We start from the raw sequence: 19,040 nt of genomic DNA on the forward strand, positions 1-19,040 counted from the left end.
GATGTGGTGGACGGGCAGCGAACCGCCCCATCAAGTCTCCGTCTTGAACACGAGTGGCAGCAGGGGCCTCAGCGACTATGGACCCCGGGTCACCACTTAACGCACACCCAGCCGCCCACTGAGAATGAATAGGGTACGGCTCCCACCACCCCATTTGTCAACCAGAGCCGCCCGAAGGACATTACACTGCATGAGCAGCAAAATCACCCCCTCTAGCCTCCGCTTGCAGCGTCCCCAGGTCGAAGATGATGGAGCGGCAGTTACTGAGGAGACTGCATCGCATACCCCAGACAATTGAAGAAGCAGCTGCGGCCCTGTTTGTAAGTCGAATGTCGTATATCCGTAACTTGGGGACTACCTATATATTATTTAAAAATTATCTGTATAATGTAATATATATACATTACTGCATTTCACCTTAAAATGATATCAAGAGCTCCAAAAAGATAGCACTTGGAAATCTAAATCGATTTAGGAGCCAGTCATCATCATATGTAAATATGCGCTTTCTTCTATTGAATTGAATTGAATTCCTTTACTGTTATTGTATGGTACAATGAGATTCAATATACAAATTCTCCATAAACTTATTTTCCTATAAAATGATGAAATAACAGTTATAACAATAATAATACTAATAATCTATATATATAATTCTCTAAGGGCACACAAGCGCAAGCAAGACAGAGAGCGCATGCAAGACAGACAGCCACACCCGCCCGCCAACTCTAATTAAGGGCAAGCAAGACAGAGAGCCATGCCCGCCAACTCACAGAGCCCTGCCCGCCATCTCTAATCCTACATCCGCGTCCACTGTCGCTCTCAATCAAACAGCAATAATTAGCAAACAAACAAAGATAACTGGCAGTAACAGTGCAAAATTCATAATTGGTATGCTAGTTTGAAAAGATAAGTTTTGAGGGTAGTTTTAAAATGTGTTATTGAATATATATGTATATGAGAGAGAAGAGAATTCCCGAGTTGAAGAGCACTATGAGAGATAGCTCCCATAGCACAGAGTTTGATGTGTGGTACAGAAAGTAAAGCTGCAGATGAGAATCTGAGTCAACGAGACAAGTGTCACTCTGTAGGAGATCAGTGAGGTTGTGGAGAGCTTTAAATGTTAAGAGTTGTATTTAGTATTGTATTCTGTAGTTAACAGGGAGCCAGTGAAGTTGAGAGACAATAGGTGTAGTATGTTCAGTGGATTTAGAACAGCAGGTTATTATACTGGCAGCAGAGTTTTGAATAAATTGTAAGTGATGGATACGCTTTTGTGGGATGACAAATAAAATACCATTACAGTAATCTATACGTCAGGTGACTCTCTCATTAACGAATACTTTAGTACTGTGCTGCGTAAGAACAGGACGAAGTCTTGAAATGTTTCAGAGATGGAAGAAAGCAGTCTGAGAAATGTTACTTATACGGGAGGAACTATTTAATAATTGCCATTATTAGTGTATAAATGGATATAAATAATTGCATGTAAACGATTCGCCAAAAATCTGTTGTATGTAAACGATACTGTTTAAAACGTTATTGTTTTTTCATCAGAAAACCCGGTTTCCACGTCTACCTGTATTAGTTTAAATGGCACTTTTACCACTCGCAATACAGAGGACGCGCTGACTTATCGTATCAACTGGGCAACACAGTGAATGCGGCATCTATCTATATATGTCTATGTTTTCTGTAGCCTGCTACAGGAAGGTACTCTCTCGACCATTGGCAATGGTTTCACTCCTTGCTATTTTCGTTATACTGCGACGGTGGTTTCCTAAGCCTTTGTTATACTGAATTCCTTTCTCACCGTTTTCCATTCCTATTCTTACACTGCTGTATGCTACGGTGGGCTTTGGCTAGTAAGATAAAAAAACAATTAAAAATATACAATATGAAGCATAAGTACAATATACATGTACATATAGTGCAGATAGTGAAATGGTTCAAAAAGTGGTTCAGGTTGTGCAATATGACAATTGTAGTGCAAGTTTACAGTAAGGTAATTGTACTTATAAGTACAAACAGTTCTACCATGAGCACTTGATGGACTGATTGAGTGTGTTTAGAGCTCTTGGGATGAAACTGTTTCTGAACCATGAGGTCCCTACAGGAAAGGCTCTGAAACGTTTGTTGTATGTGAATCTAAAAAAGAAGAGGAAACCACACAGTAGCACTGCTTTGACGTGGGGTGCTGCCAGTTTGCAAAACCGAGCTGAAAACTTGCGTACGCAATGGATTGAGCTGGCATGAGAATGTGCGTACGTAACATTTTTGTGCATACGCACCGTTTATACATGAGACCCCTGGTCTTTGCTTAGTTTGTAAAAATAATTGCAAACAAGGAGGAATTAGAGAAGGATTTCCTCTCCATGATAAGGCAAGTATGCAAAAATCTATTTCTGTCTTACTACTTTATTAGTTTTATATTACATATATTTGCAACCAATTTAATTATAGTTAAATTAGTCTTACAGTACAAAATAAAAATTGGTGTTAAAGGTTAAAGCACCAATGTGGAGTGAAGCCTGTCTGGTGTCACGCACGCGCGAGTAGGAGGCCGCGGACGGATTCGAGCGCACCTGGGAACGTATTCGCCGGCAGGGAATGGCGGGGTACTAACTTTCTCCCTCTGCTTCCTCATAGGAAAAAAGACCTTCCTCCACCATAGCCGACTGTTGACCGCAGTGCGGCACTTCCGCCCTTCCTCCGCCATCTTGCCCTGACGTCATCCATCCCGTCCTCCCTCACGGTCCTTCCCAGCATTCCTCCACTTCCGGCTCCTCCCCTATAAAATGGCCACGGACGCCATGGTTCGGCGTCACGCTTATGGACTTTATGTTTATTAAACTGACCTGTTTTTGTTCTTTTGTCTGTAGTGGATTCCAGACAATATACGGGGCCGGAGAACCCCAAACCTTTGTGCTGTCTCCTGCTCCATTTGTTACACTGGATTTATTATTTTGTAATAATCAGGATAAAATTGAGGTTGTAGAGGTGGTTGAACCACTATGGTCAAGTGACCATAATGTAATACAATTGTCTGTGTTTTGTAAGAGTGCGGATGCAAAGATTAAAATTCTTAAGTTAAACTTTGGTGTGGCAAATTTTGAACAGATGTGACAAAGTCGAAGGAGGACAGACTGGGATAAGCTTTTAAAGGTGGAGACAGTTGAGGAAGAGTAAAACAGGCTCAAAGTATTTTACATGTAATGCAGGACAGGTACATACCTAAATTTAGAATTAATAGGACATTTTAAAAACCCCACAGTGGGTTAATAAAGAGTTAAAAAAGAAGCTGCAAAGGAAAAAACAGCTGTACAAGGCGACTACTAAGGAATTTCTGAGTGATTTAGCAATTGTAGAGGGAGAAATACTGCTCAGATTAAATAGGCTGACAAACAAATCACTAGGACCAAATAATATTTACCCTTGAGTTCTTAAGAAGGCTAGTGAGTACAAATGAGGACAATGCAAGGGCCACTTTGATTTTTAATATATATAAATGATTTAGATAGGAATATAAGTAACAAGCTGGTTAATTTTCCAGATGATACCAAGATAGGTAGATTGGAAGATAGTATGAAATCTGTTACATCATTACAGAAGGATTAGGACAGCATACAGGCTTGGGCAGATTTGTGGCAGATGAAATCTAATGTCAGTAAATGTAAAGTATTACACATAGGAAGTAAAAATGTTAGGGTTAGAATGCACAATGTTAAGTCTGAAAATTGAGAGTACACCTTATGAGAGGGATTTATGAGTCATAATGGACTTTATGCTATCAATTTAGAGACAGTGTTCAAAAGCCATTAAGAAGGAAAACAGAATATTAGGTTATATAGCACGATGTATGGAGTACAAGTCTAAGGAGGTTATGCTCAAGGTTTATAATGCACTGGTGAGGCCTCATCTGGAGTACTGTGTGCAGTTTTGGTCTTCAGGCAACAAAAAGGACATAGCAGCGCTAGAAAATGTCCTGAGAGGAGCAACTATACTGATTGCAGAGCTACAGGGGATGGATTAGGAAGAAAGATTAAAAGAGCTGAGCCTTTTTAGTTTAAGCAAAGGAAGATTAAGAGATGACATGACTGAAGGGTTTAAAATTATGAACAGAGAAATACAATGGATTGAGACAGTTTTTTTTAAAATGAGTTCATCAAGGACACAGACATACAGTTGAAAATGTGTTAAGGGTAAATTTCACACACACATTAGGAAGTTTTTCTTTACACAGAGAACCATGGACACCTGGAATAAGCTATGAAGTAGTGTGGTAGTCAGTAAGATTAAAGGGACTTTCAAAACTAGGCTTGATGTTTTTTAGAAGAATTAAAGTGGATAGGACTGACGAGCTTTGCTGGGCTGAATGGCCTCTTCTCGTCTAGATTGTTTTAATGTTCTAAAGTTTATAATGCAGTTTCATATTGGGGCAGTGGTTAGCGCTGTTTCCTCACAGATCCAGTGTCACAGCTCACAGTCAGCAATAGCTCCTACCAGCTTACATATACATATAAAAGATTTCCATGATACATTTACTGGAAACCCTAAATTGGCATGGCATAGATATAGATGTGTACAAAATTGTGTGAAAGTAAAGGCATCCTGCACTAGGTTATCACCATCTTTGGATTATCTGTAGCAATTATAGACAACTACTCAGTGCGACATGAATAACAATAACATTAAGCTGCTATTTGGTAATTTTTATGTCATTAGTTTAATTAAATTCAATAGCAATCTCTTGTGTAAAAGGCTAAACTAGAATAATTAAAACAAGGCAGTTTCAAGAGAAGCCTAGAGCACCCCTAATGTAGTAATATTTTAAAGTATAGTTGTCAGATTTTGCTTTGTAAATACTTAAAATACTCTCATTCAGACATTAATATAGAAATCTCTTTAAATAAAGTGTTAATTTGATTAATCTCAAGAAAAGCAGAACAAATATACATCTCTTAATTTTTCAACTGCCTCTTCAATACTGAATATGGCTTTACAGTATACTGAACCTGTTTCATTCTCTGCTGTCAAACTACTTTTTCTCTGTACTCAACAGCAACACTGACTGATTTGCCACTTCACACTGAAGCATACTGCCTATCAGTGGGGTTAAAAATAATACATGTAAGTAAAATTTTTATTATTTTAAGAGTCATAAAAATACATTAGCATTATACTGTTGTTGACATTTTTAAGCATTGTACTTAATTCACTTGCTGACAAAATTACGAAATATTAAGGCTGCCTTTGAAAGAAATCAGTATTGCCCCTTTCTGCCATCTTGGATCTGAACTCGGAGGCAGGCAACCACAAAAAACCATCAAGTTTTGAGAAATTATACTGCATATAAAAGAGCACAGAGGCTGGAATCTTGAGAGAAACAACTGTGCTGTGCTTAACAGAATACAGCTTTCTTAAATTCACTTCCATCTGACCTAAAAGACCATATGTGAATTTGAGCCAAAATACTATTCACTATACCAAGGCACTGCATGCTAAAAAGGGTATGGTGTAAGGAAATTAAAAGCTTACCTGCAGCACTACAGTCAGTCAGTCATTATCCAACCTGCTATATCCTAACACAGGGTCACGGGGGTCTGCTGGAGCCAATCCCAGCCAACACAGGGCGCAAGGCAGGAAACAAACCCCGGGCAGGGCGGCAGCCCCCCACAGGCAGCATTACAGCAAAATATAAAATTATTTATTCTTGTAAAAGTCTGGTGCTTTTCACAAAGCACCATCTCATCACGAATTTCATATAATTTTTTTTTTAATTTGTAAAACTGCACAAAGCTTTTTTCTGTGACCAGTTTACATGCTTATGGTGCCTATTCCTGGACTCATGCAGACTGTATTTTAACTATTACAGTACACTATACAGTTTATTTTACCTTGCCTTTCACACACTACAGAAGGTAAATTATGTGAGTACTGTTTATCAAACTGTACAGTGTTTGTAGCCGGCCTTTTCCACATGTAAACACATAACTCCTCATTCCAATCATTCTAATACTGCCCCACTGAGCACATGTGCTTTTGGTTTTGATTCAAATGAAGAATGCCATTCCAAACCAGTTAATTTATATCAGGTCTATTTTTAAATAAATAACTTTATTATAATTTCGACAAGCTGTTTACTTTCAAACTCCAATTCCAAGTATGGTGGCAGGAACTTGGCACTGTCTGCCTCCGGTGTATCGTTCAACCTTGTTACTTTGAGGCTCCCGCACATCAGTGAATTCTGACTAGCAGTGCACACCCTCTGCTTCCTTTCTGATCTTTCCTGGCACTGATATTTTAATTCTCACCAAGGCTGCTCTTATAATGTATTAGCATTATTGTGTTTACATTCTGCTCTATTTTCATTATCCCGATAAAACTGGCATTCCAACTGTTGCATATATTTAATGAACAGCCTACTTATTATACAAATGGTGGAGAAAATGCATCTTAAATTCTCTAGCATTTCTTACTTTCTTGCATAATAAACTATTTAACAAATGATTACAGTGGAACCTCGGTTCGCAACCATAATTCGTTCCAAAACTCTAGTCGTAAACCGATTTGGTCGTGAACCTAAGTAATTTCCCACATAGGATTTATGTAAAAACAATTAATCCATTCCAGACCATACGAACTATATGTAAATTTATCTATCTAAATATTTCTTTTTTAAAGATATTTAAGCACAAATATAGTTAATTATACCATAGAATGCACAGTGTAATAGTAAACTAAAAAAATATTGAATAACACTGAGAAAACCTTGAACAACAGAGAAAACTAACACTACAAGAGTTTGGGCTGTACCGCTATGAAAGCTAAAAACATTTTTTTAATGAGTTTTAAGTACAGGGAAAAAAATGAACATTTGAAAAATCCTTAATTTAATAAACCACCAAGAAAAGTAACATTGCAACAATGTGTGACGATGCGGGTTCAACTCCATGCTCCTATTGCTGTTCAGGAGCCCTAGAACCCAACACCGTCGATAATGTCACCGAGATGAGCTGACACATAGGGACAAATCTCTCAAGGCCAGGGGATATTCCATAAAGTGCTTTTATTCAAAAACAACCAAATCAAAAAAAGTGCAAAGTGCAGTGTCAAAGTTCAATAAATAAATCCATAAAAATCAAGTGCCAGTGGGGTTAAAACCATCAACAATAAATAAATCCTTTAAAATCTGAGGCTTAAAATGTAGGAGTTAAAAACGCAGTCTCACACCCTTCTTGTCCTCTGGCCCACCTCCATCACTCTCTCCCCAGCTCACCATTACTCGCAGCCGCGGAGACCAACAGTCACAAGCTCCTTCTGTCAACCTCCGTCTTGGCCTCCAAACGGACGTCACTGCCAGACCGAGGAGGTTGGCTCTCCTCCCATGATCTTTTGCGCACCCATAGTCGCTCCTCAGATCCAGCTGGATGACACCTCTCCTGCTCACCCCAATCGCTAGTTGTCAGTGGGGCGAACTAGCCCCCTAGAGCACCTCCATCTAACGCTCCTTCGCGGGGCCCCTGCTCGTTCTGTCTCTCTCTTTTAAGGTGACCAGATCATCCAGCCTAGACTGCCATTGCCGTACTTTAACCTCCTTCCATTTCTCTCTTTTTCCTCCCGATTAATCTCTTTTTTTTTCCACGATTCCCGATTTATCCCCCCCTCTGGTGTACCTTCGCTTATATATACACACCTCTCTCTGCCTCAGTGGGCACAGCGTCTTAATTACACACCGCAGGAAGCCAATGAGGCAAACAAGAGCGACCGCAACCTCACGTGCAGTTGCGACTCGCTCCAATCACTCCATTAACTCCCCGCGGTTGTGCAATAGCGCCCACGCAGAACGACACGGCCATACGGATTTAAAAAACCTGACTTTGTTCGGAAGCCGCGGACCCGCTATACCACACAATGCACACTACGAACCGATCGCTGTAAACAGAAGTGAAGGTTAAAATCCAACAGAAAAAAGTCTTCATTAAATACAATGAGGTTAAAACAATGCTCGGATCTGTCTCTTTAAAAACAAGCCTTATGCGTCCAGCCGTCTCTCTCTCACGTGTGTCTCTCTCTCTCACGCACGCATTTGTGTGTGTCTCTCTCTCTCTCTCGCTGCACAGAGAATGCACAGGGAGAGACTGAACACGTGCGGAAATCATTGGCGCGCACAAACCGAAAGGGAAACTGGCTTGTTCGTATACCGAGTCTGTGGTCGTAAACAGATGCAAAAATTTGCCAAACTTTTTGGTCTTAAACCGATTTGTACGTGAGGTTCCACTGTATATGAAAAAGTTGATCAAATTGAAAAATCATTTTATGTTCTGTCCATCCTGAATGGTTAACTTAATGAATCCCAAAAAATGTGCTACATTACAGGCATTTAGAACAAGAGTCACATGAAAATGGTGAAAGGTTACCAGGGTATTTGTTAATGTTTATGTCTCCATGTAGGATTCTCCTGTTCATTTTGTTCCTGTTTATGACCATTTGTCATTCTACTCTTAGTTTGTCAACTATACCTCTGATTTTTCTGTCTGTCCCTCTCCCTTATTGAATTAATGTTTCAAATAAAAATTATAAACTCTATTCACTTAATGCCTGAGTGACTCGTTTGAATTTAGTAAATATATGGACAGCCCTGGGTAAGTGCAAGTAGTCAATAGAAGGTGAGGACCCAATAGTTTCCTACTCAGTAGTTAATATTTCACTGGTTCTGTTGTACATTCACTGCATACAACATCCCATATAGTTGTTTCAGATTCTTGAAATAGGGATTACATGGTGCACTGATCTCTTTTATTTTAGTTATATTATATCTGCACAAGCAATCTAAGCATTTACTCATTGAAAGAAGGAGATGTTGGGATGCACTGATATGGTGCATTGTTGCACCCACCACACAATGAACCACCTCAGGATCCCAAATTAAGACCCGAGCACAGCTGTGCAATAGGTGACACCTCAGCACTACACTAGTTTGAATGGAATGGAAAGGTGTGAGGTTTTTTACGATGGCTGGAGTGCCAATCCTGGCACCAACCCCCAAGTTTTCCCTGCAAGTTGGAGGACCTGCTTGCTTCATACCCAGGATGAAGCAATTGCAGGTTAAGGGCTTTCCTCAAGGGCCCAACAGAGTGAAATCACTTCTGGCATTTACAGGATTCAAATCAGCAACTCTCTCTACCTCAGAGCCACCACTTCAGACTCATTGAAAACATCTCTATAAACATAAACTTACTTGAACTTGCTTGAATAAAAAAAAAACTATTAAAACAAGATTATCTAAGAAAATCAAGCAAGGCTTTTAATGTATTCCAATTAAATTAAGTCCATCTTCTTCTTCTTCTTCTTGTTCTTTTGGCTGCTCCCGTTAGGGTTTGCCACAGTGGATCGTCTTCTTCCATATCACCCTGTCTTCCGCATCCTTCTCTGTTATACCCACCACATGCATGTCCTCTCTCACCACATCCATAAACCTTTTCTTAAGGCTTCCTCTTTTCTGGCAGCTCTATCGTTAACATTCTTATCCCAATATACCCAGCATCTCTCCTCTGCACATGTCCAACCAACGCAATCTAACCTCTCTGACTTTGTCTTCCCACCCTTCCAGCCTGAGCCAACCCTCTAACATACTCATTTCTAATCCTGTCCTTCCTCATCACACTCAATGCAAATCTTAACATCTTTAACTCTGCCACCTCCAGCTCTGTCTCCTGCTTATGGTCAGTGCCACAGTCTCCAACCCATATACTGGAACATAGCTGGTCTCACTACCATCCTGTAGACCTTCCCTTTCACTCTTGCTGATATCCGTCTGTCACAAATCACTCCTGACACTGTTCTCCACCCATTCCACCCTGCCTGCATTCTCTTTTTCGACTCACTTCCACAATCCCAATCCCCGAATTGTTAATCCCAGGTATTTAAACTCGTCCACCTTCAAAAGTTCTACTCCCTGCATCCTCACTATTCCTCTGACCTCCCTCTCATTCACATAAATGTATTCTGTCTTGTTCTTACTGACCTTCATTCCTCTCCTCTCTAGAACAAACCTTCAACTCTCCAGGGTCTCCTCGACCTGCTCCCGACTCTCGCTACAGATCACAATGCCATCAGCAAACATCATAGTCCATGGAGACTCCTGTCTAATCTCATCTGTCAACCTGTCCATTACCATTGCAAATAAAAAAGGGCTCAGAGCCGATCCCTGATATAATCCCATCTCCACTTTGAATACATCCGTCTATACTACTGCAGTTCTCACCACTGTCATACTTCCCTGTACAACTCTTACATACTTCTCTGCCACTCCCGACTTCCTCATACAATACCACAACTCCTCTTGAGGCACCCTGCCATATGCTTTCTCCAAGTCCACAAAGACACAATGCAACTCCTTCTGGGCTTCGCTATACTTCTCCATCAACACCCTCAGAGCAAACATTGCATCTGTGGTGCTCTTTCCTGGCATGAAACCATACTGCTGCTCACTAATTATCACCTCCTTTCTTAACCTAGCTTCCACTTCTCTTTCCCATAACTTCCTGCTATGGCTCATCAATTTTTCCCCCTGTAGTTAATACAGCTTTGCACATCCCCCTTGTTGGTACCAAGTTGGTACCAGTACACTTCTTCCCCACTCCTCAGGCATCCACTCACTTTCTAAGATTCCATTAAATAATCTGGTTAAAAGCTCCACTGTCATCTCTCCTAAACACCTCCATGCTTCCACAGGTATATCATCTGGACCAAAGGTCTTCCAATTCTTCATCCTCTTCATAGCTGTCCTTACTTCCTCCTTGCTAATCCGTTGCACTTCCTGATTCACTGTCTCCACATCATCCAGCTTTCTCTCTCTCTCATACTCTTCATTCATCAGCCTCTCAAAGTACTCTCTCCATCTGCTCAACACACCCTCCTCACTTGTGAGTACATTTCCATCCGTATCCTTTACCACCCTATCCTGCTGCACATCTTTCCCAGCTTGGTCCCTCTGTGTAGCCAATCAGTACAGGTCCTTTTCTCCCTCCTTAGTGTCCAGCCTCTCATACAACTCATCATATGCCTTTTCTTTAGCCTTCCCCACCTCTCTCTTCACCTTGCACCTTATCTCCTTGTACTCCTGTCTAAATCTCTCTGACTATCCCACTACTTCATTGCCATCCTCTTCCTCTGTATACTCTCCTGTACTTCCCCATTCCACCACCATGTTTCCTTTTCCTCCTCCTTCTGTCCAGATGTCACGCCAAGCACCCTTCTTGCTGTCACTCTTACTACTTCTACTGTAGTTGCCCAGTTGTCTGGCAACTCTTCACTGCCACCCACTGCCTGTCTTATTTCCTCCCAAAACTCAACATTGCAGTCTTCCTTTTTCAGTTTCCACCATCTGATCCTTTGCTCTGCCCTCCCTCTCTTCCGCTTCCACTTGATTTCCAACATCATCCTACAGATCACCATCCTATGCTACCTAACTACATTTTCCCTCGTCACCAATTTGCAGTCTTTAATCTCCTTCGAGATTGACTCCTGCATAGGATATAATCTACCTGTGTGCATCTTCCTCCACTCTTGTACATCACCCTATGTTCCTCCCTCTTCTTAAAATACAAATTCACCACAGCCATGCCCATCCTTTTTGCAAAATCCACTATCCTCCAACCTTTTTCATTCCTCTCTTTGACACCATACCTACCCATCACCTCCTCATCTCTTCTGTTCCCTTCACCAACATGTCCATTGAAATCCACTCCAATCACCACTTTATGTCCCTTGAAACACTTCATCCAACTCACTCCAGAAATCTTCTTTCTCATCCATTGAACACCCAACTTGCAGGGCATATGCACTAACAACATTCACCTTTAGTTTCCAGCTTCATAATCACTACTCTGTCTGACACTCTTCTCACCTCCAAAACACTCTTGACATACTGCTCCTTTAGAATAATCCCTACCCCATTTCTCTTCCCATCCATGCCATGTCAGAACAATTTAAATCCATCTCCTAAATTCCAGTCCATTGTTTATATGTTGCTGAGACTTTGAATGGGATTGCACTAAAATTGAATGCACTCATTTTCTGTACCTTGCTTGCTCATTTGTAATCAGTTCACTCATATATGCAAATCTAACATAAAAAAAACTATTTCATGTTTATTTCTAAATTGCTTACATAAGGATATATCTTATTATGTCGACTATTAATTGTCTCTTCTGGATTAGGAACAAAATTTCACAATGAGTTGGCACCACCTCAAAACAGTTGATTAAATATGTTAATAAAAATTTCTTTCAAGCAAAATTATGATTTAAACTCAAGCTTCCTTATTAAATCATACTTTAGTGTTCCTTTTGGGAAGCATAAACAGTCTGACAGGCATTCTACTGTATTTCAACCAAAAATTTAATTCTCAGACAGCTTCCTGAACTTTTAACATTTTTATCACTTAACCAAAACAATGCCCCCAAAAATAAAATTTCTGCTTTAAAGTTAAAAATGTGTTATGCAGCAGTTGCCCCTGTATTCTGCCATGTAAAAATCAGATCAGTTATAATTTATGTTGTTTGCTGGTAGTTCTAACTACAATAAAACAAGACAACTGAAGCTAAAGGAACATTCTCCCTTAACTTGTGTGTGCATTCAGTGCATGGCTTTACTTGTATTGAAGTCACAGGATATGTAAGATAAAAATGGAAAAAGATATGTAAATGGGAAAATACAGGAATAAGCTTTTGTGACTGATATGTAAATAACTTAATACCTCTTTAAAAACTGTCAGATTAAAAAAAATAATAATATATGTCTATTCCCAAATAAACGTAACATGCCATGTTTTCATACTTTACATATATATATTTTTTCTTTTACACTAAGATGGAAAAGAACAGACACTTTAGGGGTGTAACTAGTAAAATCACTCTACAGATACCTCATGAGAAAAACATTTTGATCTGGATCCTGAGTATCTACACAATCTGAATTGCATTTGGCAGTGTAATCACTCTGAGCACCTCATGATCATCTCAGCCTTATCACGGCAGCCATGGGCACGCATCATGAAGTGTGCTCTGCTCTTCGCCTGTCAGATATGCAGGTGTTCAAACCAGGGAAACAGTAAAATAGTTAAAAGTTGGCAGTTATTTGAAATGATTAACATAAAACATTTTTTGCTGATTTTTTACAGAGCCCTAGGTAATTTCACACTATATTCAATTTATAGTCATTATTATAATAAGACATGGATGTCACTGTGTCTAATTGAAAAATGGAACACAGGTTTAGATTTAAACATGTAATTTAAGATAGGCATGTTGTTTATTACTAAACATTCATTTTTAATTTATGTAACTAAATCCTAATTAAATCCAGTTTTAAGACTTCCAGTACTTACAGCGTATTGAGATTTTTGAGCCTCCTAAACGAACCAGGTTGAATGTCTTTTATTCTGTTAAATCTTAAGTCCCTTAAAAAAGAAACAAGGAGAAAAATATCAGTTTTACTATTATTTTATAAATTGTATAATCCTTAAGCATAGTAAAGTGACATTGCATACATTTAATAAGTAACTCATATTTTATTGCACACTTTTCACAATTTTAAAATTAAATTCAGTTAGAAGAAATGCAAACCTTTCATTATGCTTTCTTTTGCTTCATTATTTTAGAAAAATGACCAATATCTGCATTAAAAACTTTAAAAAGAAATTGTACTCAAAATAGTTTAGAATATCTAATAAAATTATGCTCTTTGTTTGCTGCAACACTCAGGCCTACATTTGAAAAAACGCTTTTTTTCAGCTTTTGACACACATTTATTTTTTTTTTTACTTTCACAGATACATAATAAAACTGTCTCTTTGGCAATGCCTTACAGCTTGTCATACACAATCTTGTTTAAAACAGGCTGATTTGAGATGGTATTTTATCTGTATGGCATATAACCATGAAAGACATTTAAAATCAGTACCTACTAAGCACAATGTTTAAATGCGTTTTCCCCTGGCTTAAGCAATTTCCGTATTAGCCAAAGCAATGTGTATTATAATGTTCCACTTGGTTATTTATAAAGATCTGCTTGCTTGACACCAACCAAAAAGAGAATATAATGACAATATGACCCTAGGGGTTACAGGTGTGAAAACTAGTTAACCACAAGGTGTTGCCTCTGGCAACTCACCTTGAACTGCTGACTTTGCTGTATTTTTGTTATTGTCTTAAATCATCTACACTAAAAAAATAATAAGAAAAAGAAAACAAAAGTAAACAAAACAACATTCATACAGTAAGTATATCTTAAAAACTATAATATCTTCTTCTAAGCCTTCAACCATCCACTTATCCTGGCACATATCCCAGTGACACAAAGCACAGATGCCACTATACCCACGAACAGAGTTGTAACTGTACCCACAGGAACAGTCCCAAGGCTCTCCAGAGGAACTTTGAGATGTTTCCAGGCTAATGGGACCAGCCAGATTCACCTCTGTGTTAGGCACCACATCCAGACCACTTGAGGCTGAGCCCTGCACAGGTGCCTCATTTTGCCCTTTTGTAATCACAATTCAATTCTTTTAGACTCTTTAACAGAGAGTTTGTTATGTACAGGTGAAGAGGGTGATGTAAACTGACCAGTAAAAACAAAAGGTTAATTTATGAATTTACTGTACTCGACTTACCACCAAATCCTAGTAAAACTTTTGCAAATGCTCTTCTGCCACACCTTTAGCCAATTTCACAATAGTCTCCTCTGTCACACGTCACAAAGACCTTGAGGTATTTGAACTCTTCCTTTCAATGCAGTTGCCCCCCACAAAATTCAAAGAAATGAGTTGTCATTTTCACATTTGTAGTTTGAATATATCTGAATGTACATTACATTTCAGAAATCCTCCACTCAGCGTTATTTTACACCAGCCATTTTCTAAATCTCTAATTACTATAAATTTCATGCTACTGTAGTTTTCTGAAAGTAGAAAAAAAAAGAAAAAAGAAAAATAACGAGGCAATTGATCAGTGAGATCAATTAGAGTGAGAATGGTGCAGTGATTAAGACACTGGTTTGTACAAAAAATGAAGCCATTGGAAGCCCGCAGCAGTGTACAGTAAACACAACTGTTCAGATGAGCATTGTAGTAGTAGTAGCAGTAGTACTGTCATGTGTACAAGTATGGTGAAATTCCTGGATTTACATCAGAACCAAAATGCAACATGTCACCACTGTATATCACTTTCAAGTTTTGGTTAGATATAGTAGTTATTATTGCCTTCAATGAATCAGACAACTTTCATCCATGCCGGTGCTCTTTCATGTTTACTCTCATACTTATATGTCTTGTGATGCACTGGCATCCCAAATCACTTTTAACACTTCAATTAAAAAGAGCATCACCAACTGAGACTCAGATTACAAGATCACATATTACTCACAAACACTTGTAATTTTGAATAAAATGTTCTGAGAAATCAGAATTATATGCTTTTCATTACGTTTGGCATTTTTTTAAATCAAAACAAAGCCACCCTAAATGTTAGAAAATTCAGATGTCTTTTTTATTGTTAGAGAAAAAAAAAATTTTCAACGGAAAAAAAGATAACGCAGTTTCAGTTGCGCACTGTTATGTGTTACACAGTTAGGTCTTCTTCTGCTGTATATGTATACTACTTACCTGATACAGTATTTATTTTTATTTAATTCACACTTGTACAATGCAAGCCCCACCCGATGATACAATCAGTGTTAACAAAACCCTTATGTCTGTGGAATTTACAGCCACGTAGTAAAATAATCTTTAATCAATTCCTTTGCTGCTTCTTTGGCTTTGATGAACACTTTCGGCAAAGCAAATTAAAAAAATGATTTTTTACATGCTTCACACTTTCACATGAAGTCTGCAGCAGAGCTGTTTATGTTCCACAAAAATTCAATAACTGACATTGCATTACAATTTCCTGATTCATAAACGTTTAGATCATGTACTGCACTCCGCACACATTATAGTGCAGTAAACTTGTCACAAAGTCACATTTTGATATAATATTATACAGCAACTTTCTGTACATACTGCTATTCTCATTTTATACAAAATGAAAAGGACTTATTCCTCCTTGGGATAGTCTGACTGCTCAAGTGATGTGCTCAAGGTCATGGAGTGATATCTAAACCAGAAACCTTGTGGTTTTCAATTACCCGAGTGCACTGTAACACACTTTCTCATATTTATAGACTGCCTCACTGTAGAGAATTTAATATTCTGTATAAAGTTTAACTAAGAGCAACACAGTTTTGGCAATGTGAAGAATTAACAGGAATATTAAGCAAAGAGGTGTTTATAATGTGTTTGATCTAGTTCATGTTTTTAAGTAAAATAACAAAATGAAAAAGGATAGAAATATAGAACATAAATCATTTTGATCCTTTTCCACTTAAACTGGCACACTAATTGGATTTCATGTCCAGTGTAGTGCACTTTAAAAGCAATGCAATATATGAGTTGTGTTTTATTTTCTAGCCAGCAAAAAGAGCTCAAATACTGCAGTATATTGAAGCTGAGAGTTCCGTTGGCTCTTTTTCACACTGGATAATTAATGGAAAACTTTTGTGACACTGAGAACTTGTTATTTGCCAGAACAAGAGCATGGCGGTATGAGATTAAATACAGACTGCGCACACAGATTTTTTTGTTCTGTCTCACAGAACATTTTCTTTATATAGTTGCAGACAAGGCATCTGCAATTATGCCTTACTGACAGCAAACTGTATAATATGTTCAAGAGAAACAAACTAGCAAACCTTTATTTTACATGGCTCCTTCCCAAAGTGAGCACCAATCCGAGGTGATTTACAATCACGGCCTTATAGTACAATTATTTTACCATTTTTTCACAGTTAGAGCAACCACTGGTTAAGCAATTTGCTCCTGCTCCTACAGCGTGACCTGGGCATGGATTAAGCCACCACACATAATTTAAAACTCAGTGGATCTGCCAATAGACCATACTGATAGTGAGAGAGAGAGAGTCAATGAAGCTGTTTCATCCATACTACAGTATAGTTACGTTTGCATATTGTCACAACACAGTTGAACACAAAGGCGTTGGCACACCAATCACCGTCATATATATGTCATATTCTAACTTTCTCCCCATCCTTCTCATTAGTGTTGCACAAGGCATAGTGCCAGTGGAAAAGATAAGTACTGTAAATAAATAAGAGTGAGCCATCTGCACCACTACATCTGTCAGCTTGAGGTGGATGGGCCCTTTCATACAAGGTCAGCATTTAATACCATAACCACACGCTCCAGGTGAGGTGAATTTCAAGATAAAATAACCGTTTTTATGGAGGAATGTTTTAAAAACTTCTACAGAAAAAAAGAAAATCAAAAATAGCACAAAGCGACAGGGTGCTAAGGCAATGAATCCATGTTTCCATGCAAATGTCTAAACCTGTAATGAATTCTGAAGTAATAATATATGCAAACGCTCACTCACTGTCCCCTTAATTACTAGTTCAATCGTGAGATGTTCTTTGATAAGAGTTGGTATCTCCTGCTTTGCCCCTGTTAATACTGAAGCCCTGAGATAGCTTGTCACACTGGGGACCTACGGGCACACACAGAGGGCATCAACAAGTAAAAAGCGCCTCAACAGACCACCTAAGTTACTTTTTCTAGAAGGCAACTGTCGACTACTTTAATCTTTCTCTGTTGCTATGTGAACATTCAACATGATGATTTTCAATCAACGTTTTCGTGCGTTTTAAAAGAATTGCAGTTCCACTGTATGATCCAGGGGCCAAGACATAGAACTTCCTGTCTGCATGTTTAATGCATTATAAAGTACAAGACTGATAATATTACCAGATACTCAAGCAAAAAAAGAAAAAATAACATCTTGCATTTCTATAGTTGTATCCAATGATTTGTCTAAGTGAGATCGTTATTTCCTCAATTGTTATTGTGCTCCAAAGAGAAAACAACAGGAGAAGTTTACAAAGGCGTATGCAGCAACATAAAACCTATTTTTATCTGATTGCTGGAATTTGTTTCTCATAAAATTAATGCTGCCCACCTCTGTGTCATATGATTCAGAACACTACATGGACAGAGTTTGTTCTGAGGCACAATCCTTTTGTGTGTGTTTTGTTTTTCCTCCTGCAGTCTCTGGGATGACTGCCAAATTTAATCCCTCACTGCCATTTCATACATGCCCAAAAAAAGCAACTGGTCACTTCATTGACATGCTGGCACCTCCCGCTGTAATCACTTTTAATATCCAGGACAATGGCTACCCTCAGTAGTGAGTCTATATCAGGTGTGAAAATAAAAGCATGTCAGAAATTTAACATCCAGCACAAAAAGTGGATATATTCTGCATGACATTCCTTTGATTGTTTGTGGGAGATTCCTTGCCTTGGTACCCAGAGGGCACTGGCACCATGGTCTCTGCCTTAATGCCCAGACTGCTGGATAGAGGCACAGACCCTTTGTCTCTGCTGCTGGTGCCAAGCTGTCCTCCTTCTGGTAAAGAAATGCAGCATCTCACTCCAGAGCTCTGCCTTTTGCCATTTTCCAGCTCTTATACCAAAAGCTTGAGTTAGAAGATTTGCTCATGAAGCTCTGGCACTCTGCCTTAGTGGAAACTTTAATCCCCATCCTCATCACCCTGTCCACGTTTATTCATAAGGATGGCCATAGCATCACAAAGTACCCACAAGATTTGTCCTTTCAGCACAAAGGCTAGGTAGACCGTCATTATTTCACACAACCAACCTTTAAACTATTTGTCCACCCCAAATTTACTTAAGTCTTTCACTGCAAAGTACTATCAGATCTCTAAATTTGCTATCCACTTGGATTGCTGGCACCTTCATGCCTGTCAGAATCCATGTCACTACTTCTGAAACCAATGTTATCAAACCTGAAGAATGAACTTTAGAACAGTGGCTAAGAACTGTTAAACGTGTGTTTCTTGCTGAAATTGTTTTGCCAAGTCACCTTCACTGTGTCTACCATCCAGCTACACCAATCCAAGAACCAA

The 19,040-nt window shown here is 38.9% G+C and overlaps 1 protein-coding gene across 2 annotated transcripts in view; it reads right to left on the reverse strand.

Moving 5' to 3' along the window:
• Positions 1 to 19,040, reverse strand: part of LOC120526008 (peroxidasin) — a 221,394-nt gene that overhangs the window by 134,512 nt on the left and 67,842 nt on the right. For both annotated transcript variants that reach the window (XM_039748810.1, XM_039748809.1), the window contains exon 2: positions 13,394 to 13,465. In XM_039748810.1, coding sequence (XP_039604744.1) covers positions 13,394 to 13,465 — 72 coding nt within the window. The remainder of the gene's footprint in view (positions 1 to 13,393; positions 13,466 to 19,040) is intronic.

The sequence above is a fragment of the Polypterus senegalus genome, chromosome 3, assembly GCF_016835505.1.
Source record: "Polypterus senegalus isolate Bchr_013 chromosome 3, ASM1683550v1, whole genome shotgun sequence".
NCBI classification, from domain to species: Eukaryota; Metazoa; Chordata; class Cladistia; order Polypteriformes; family Polypteridae; genus Polypterus; species Polypterus senegalus.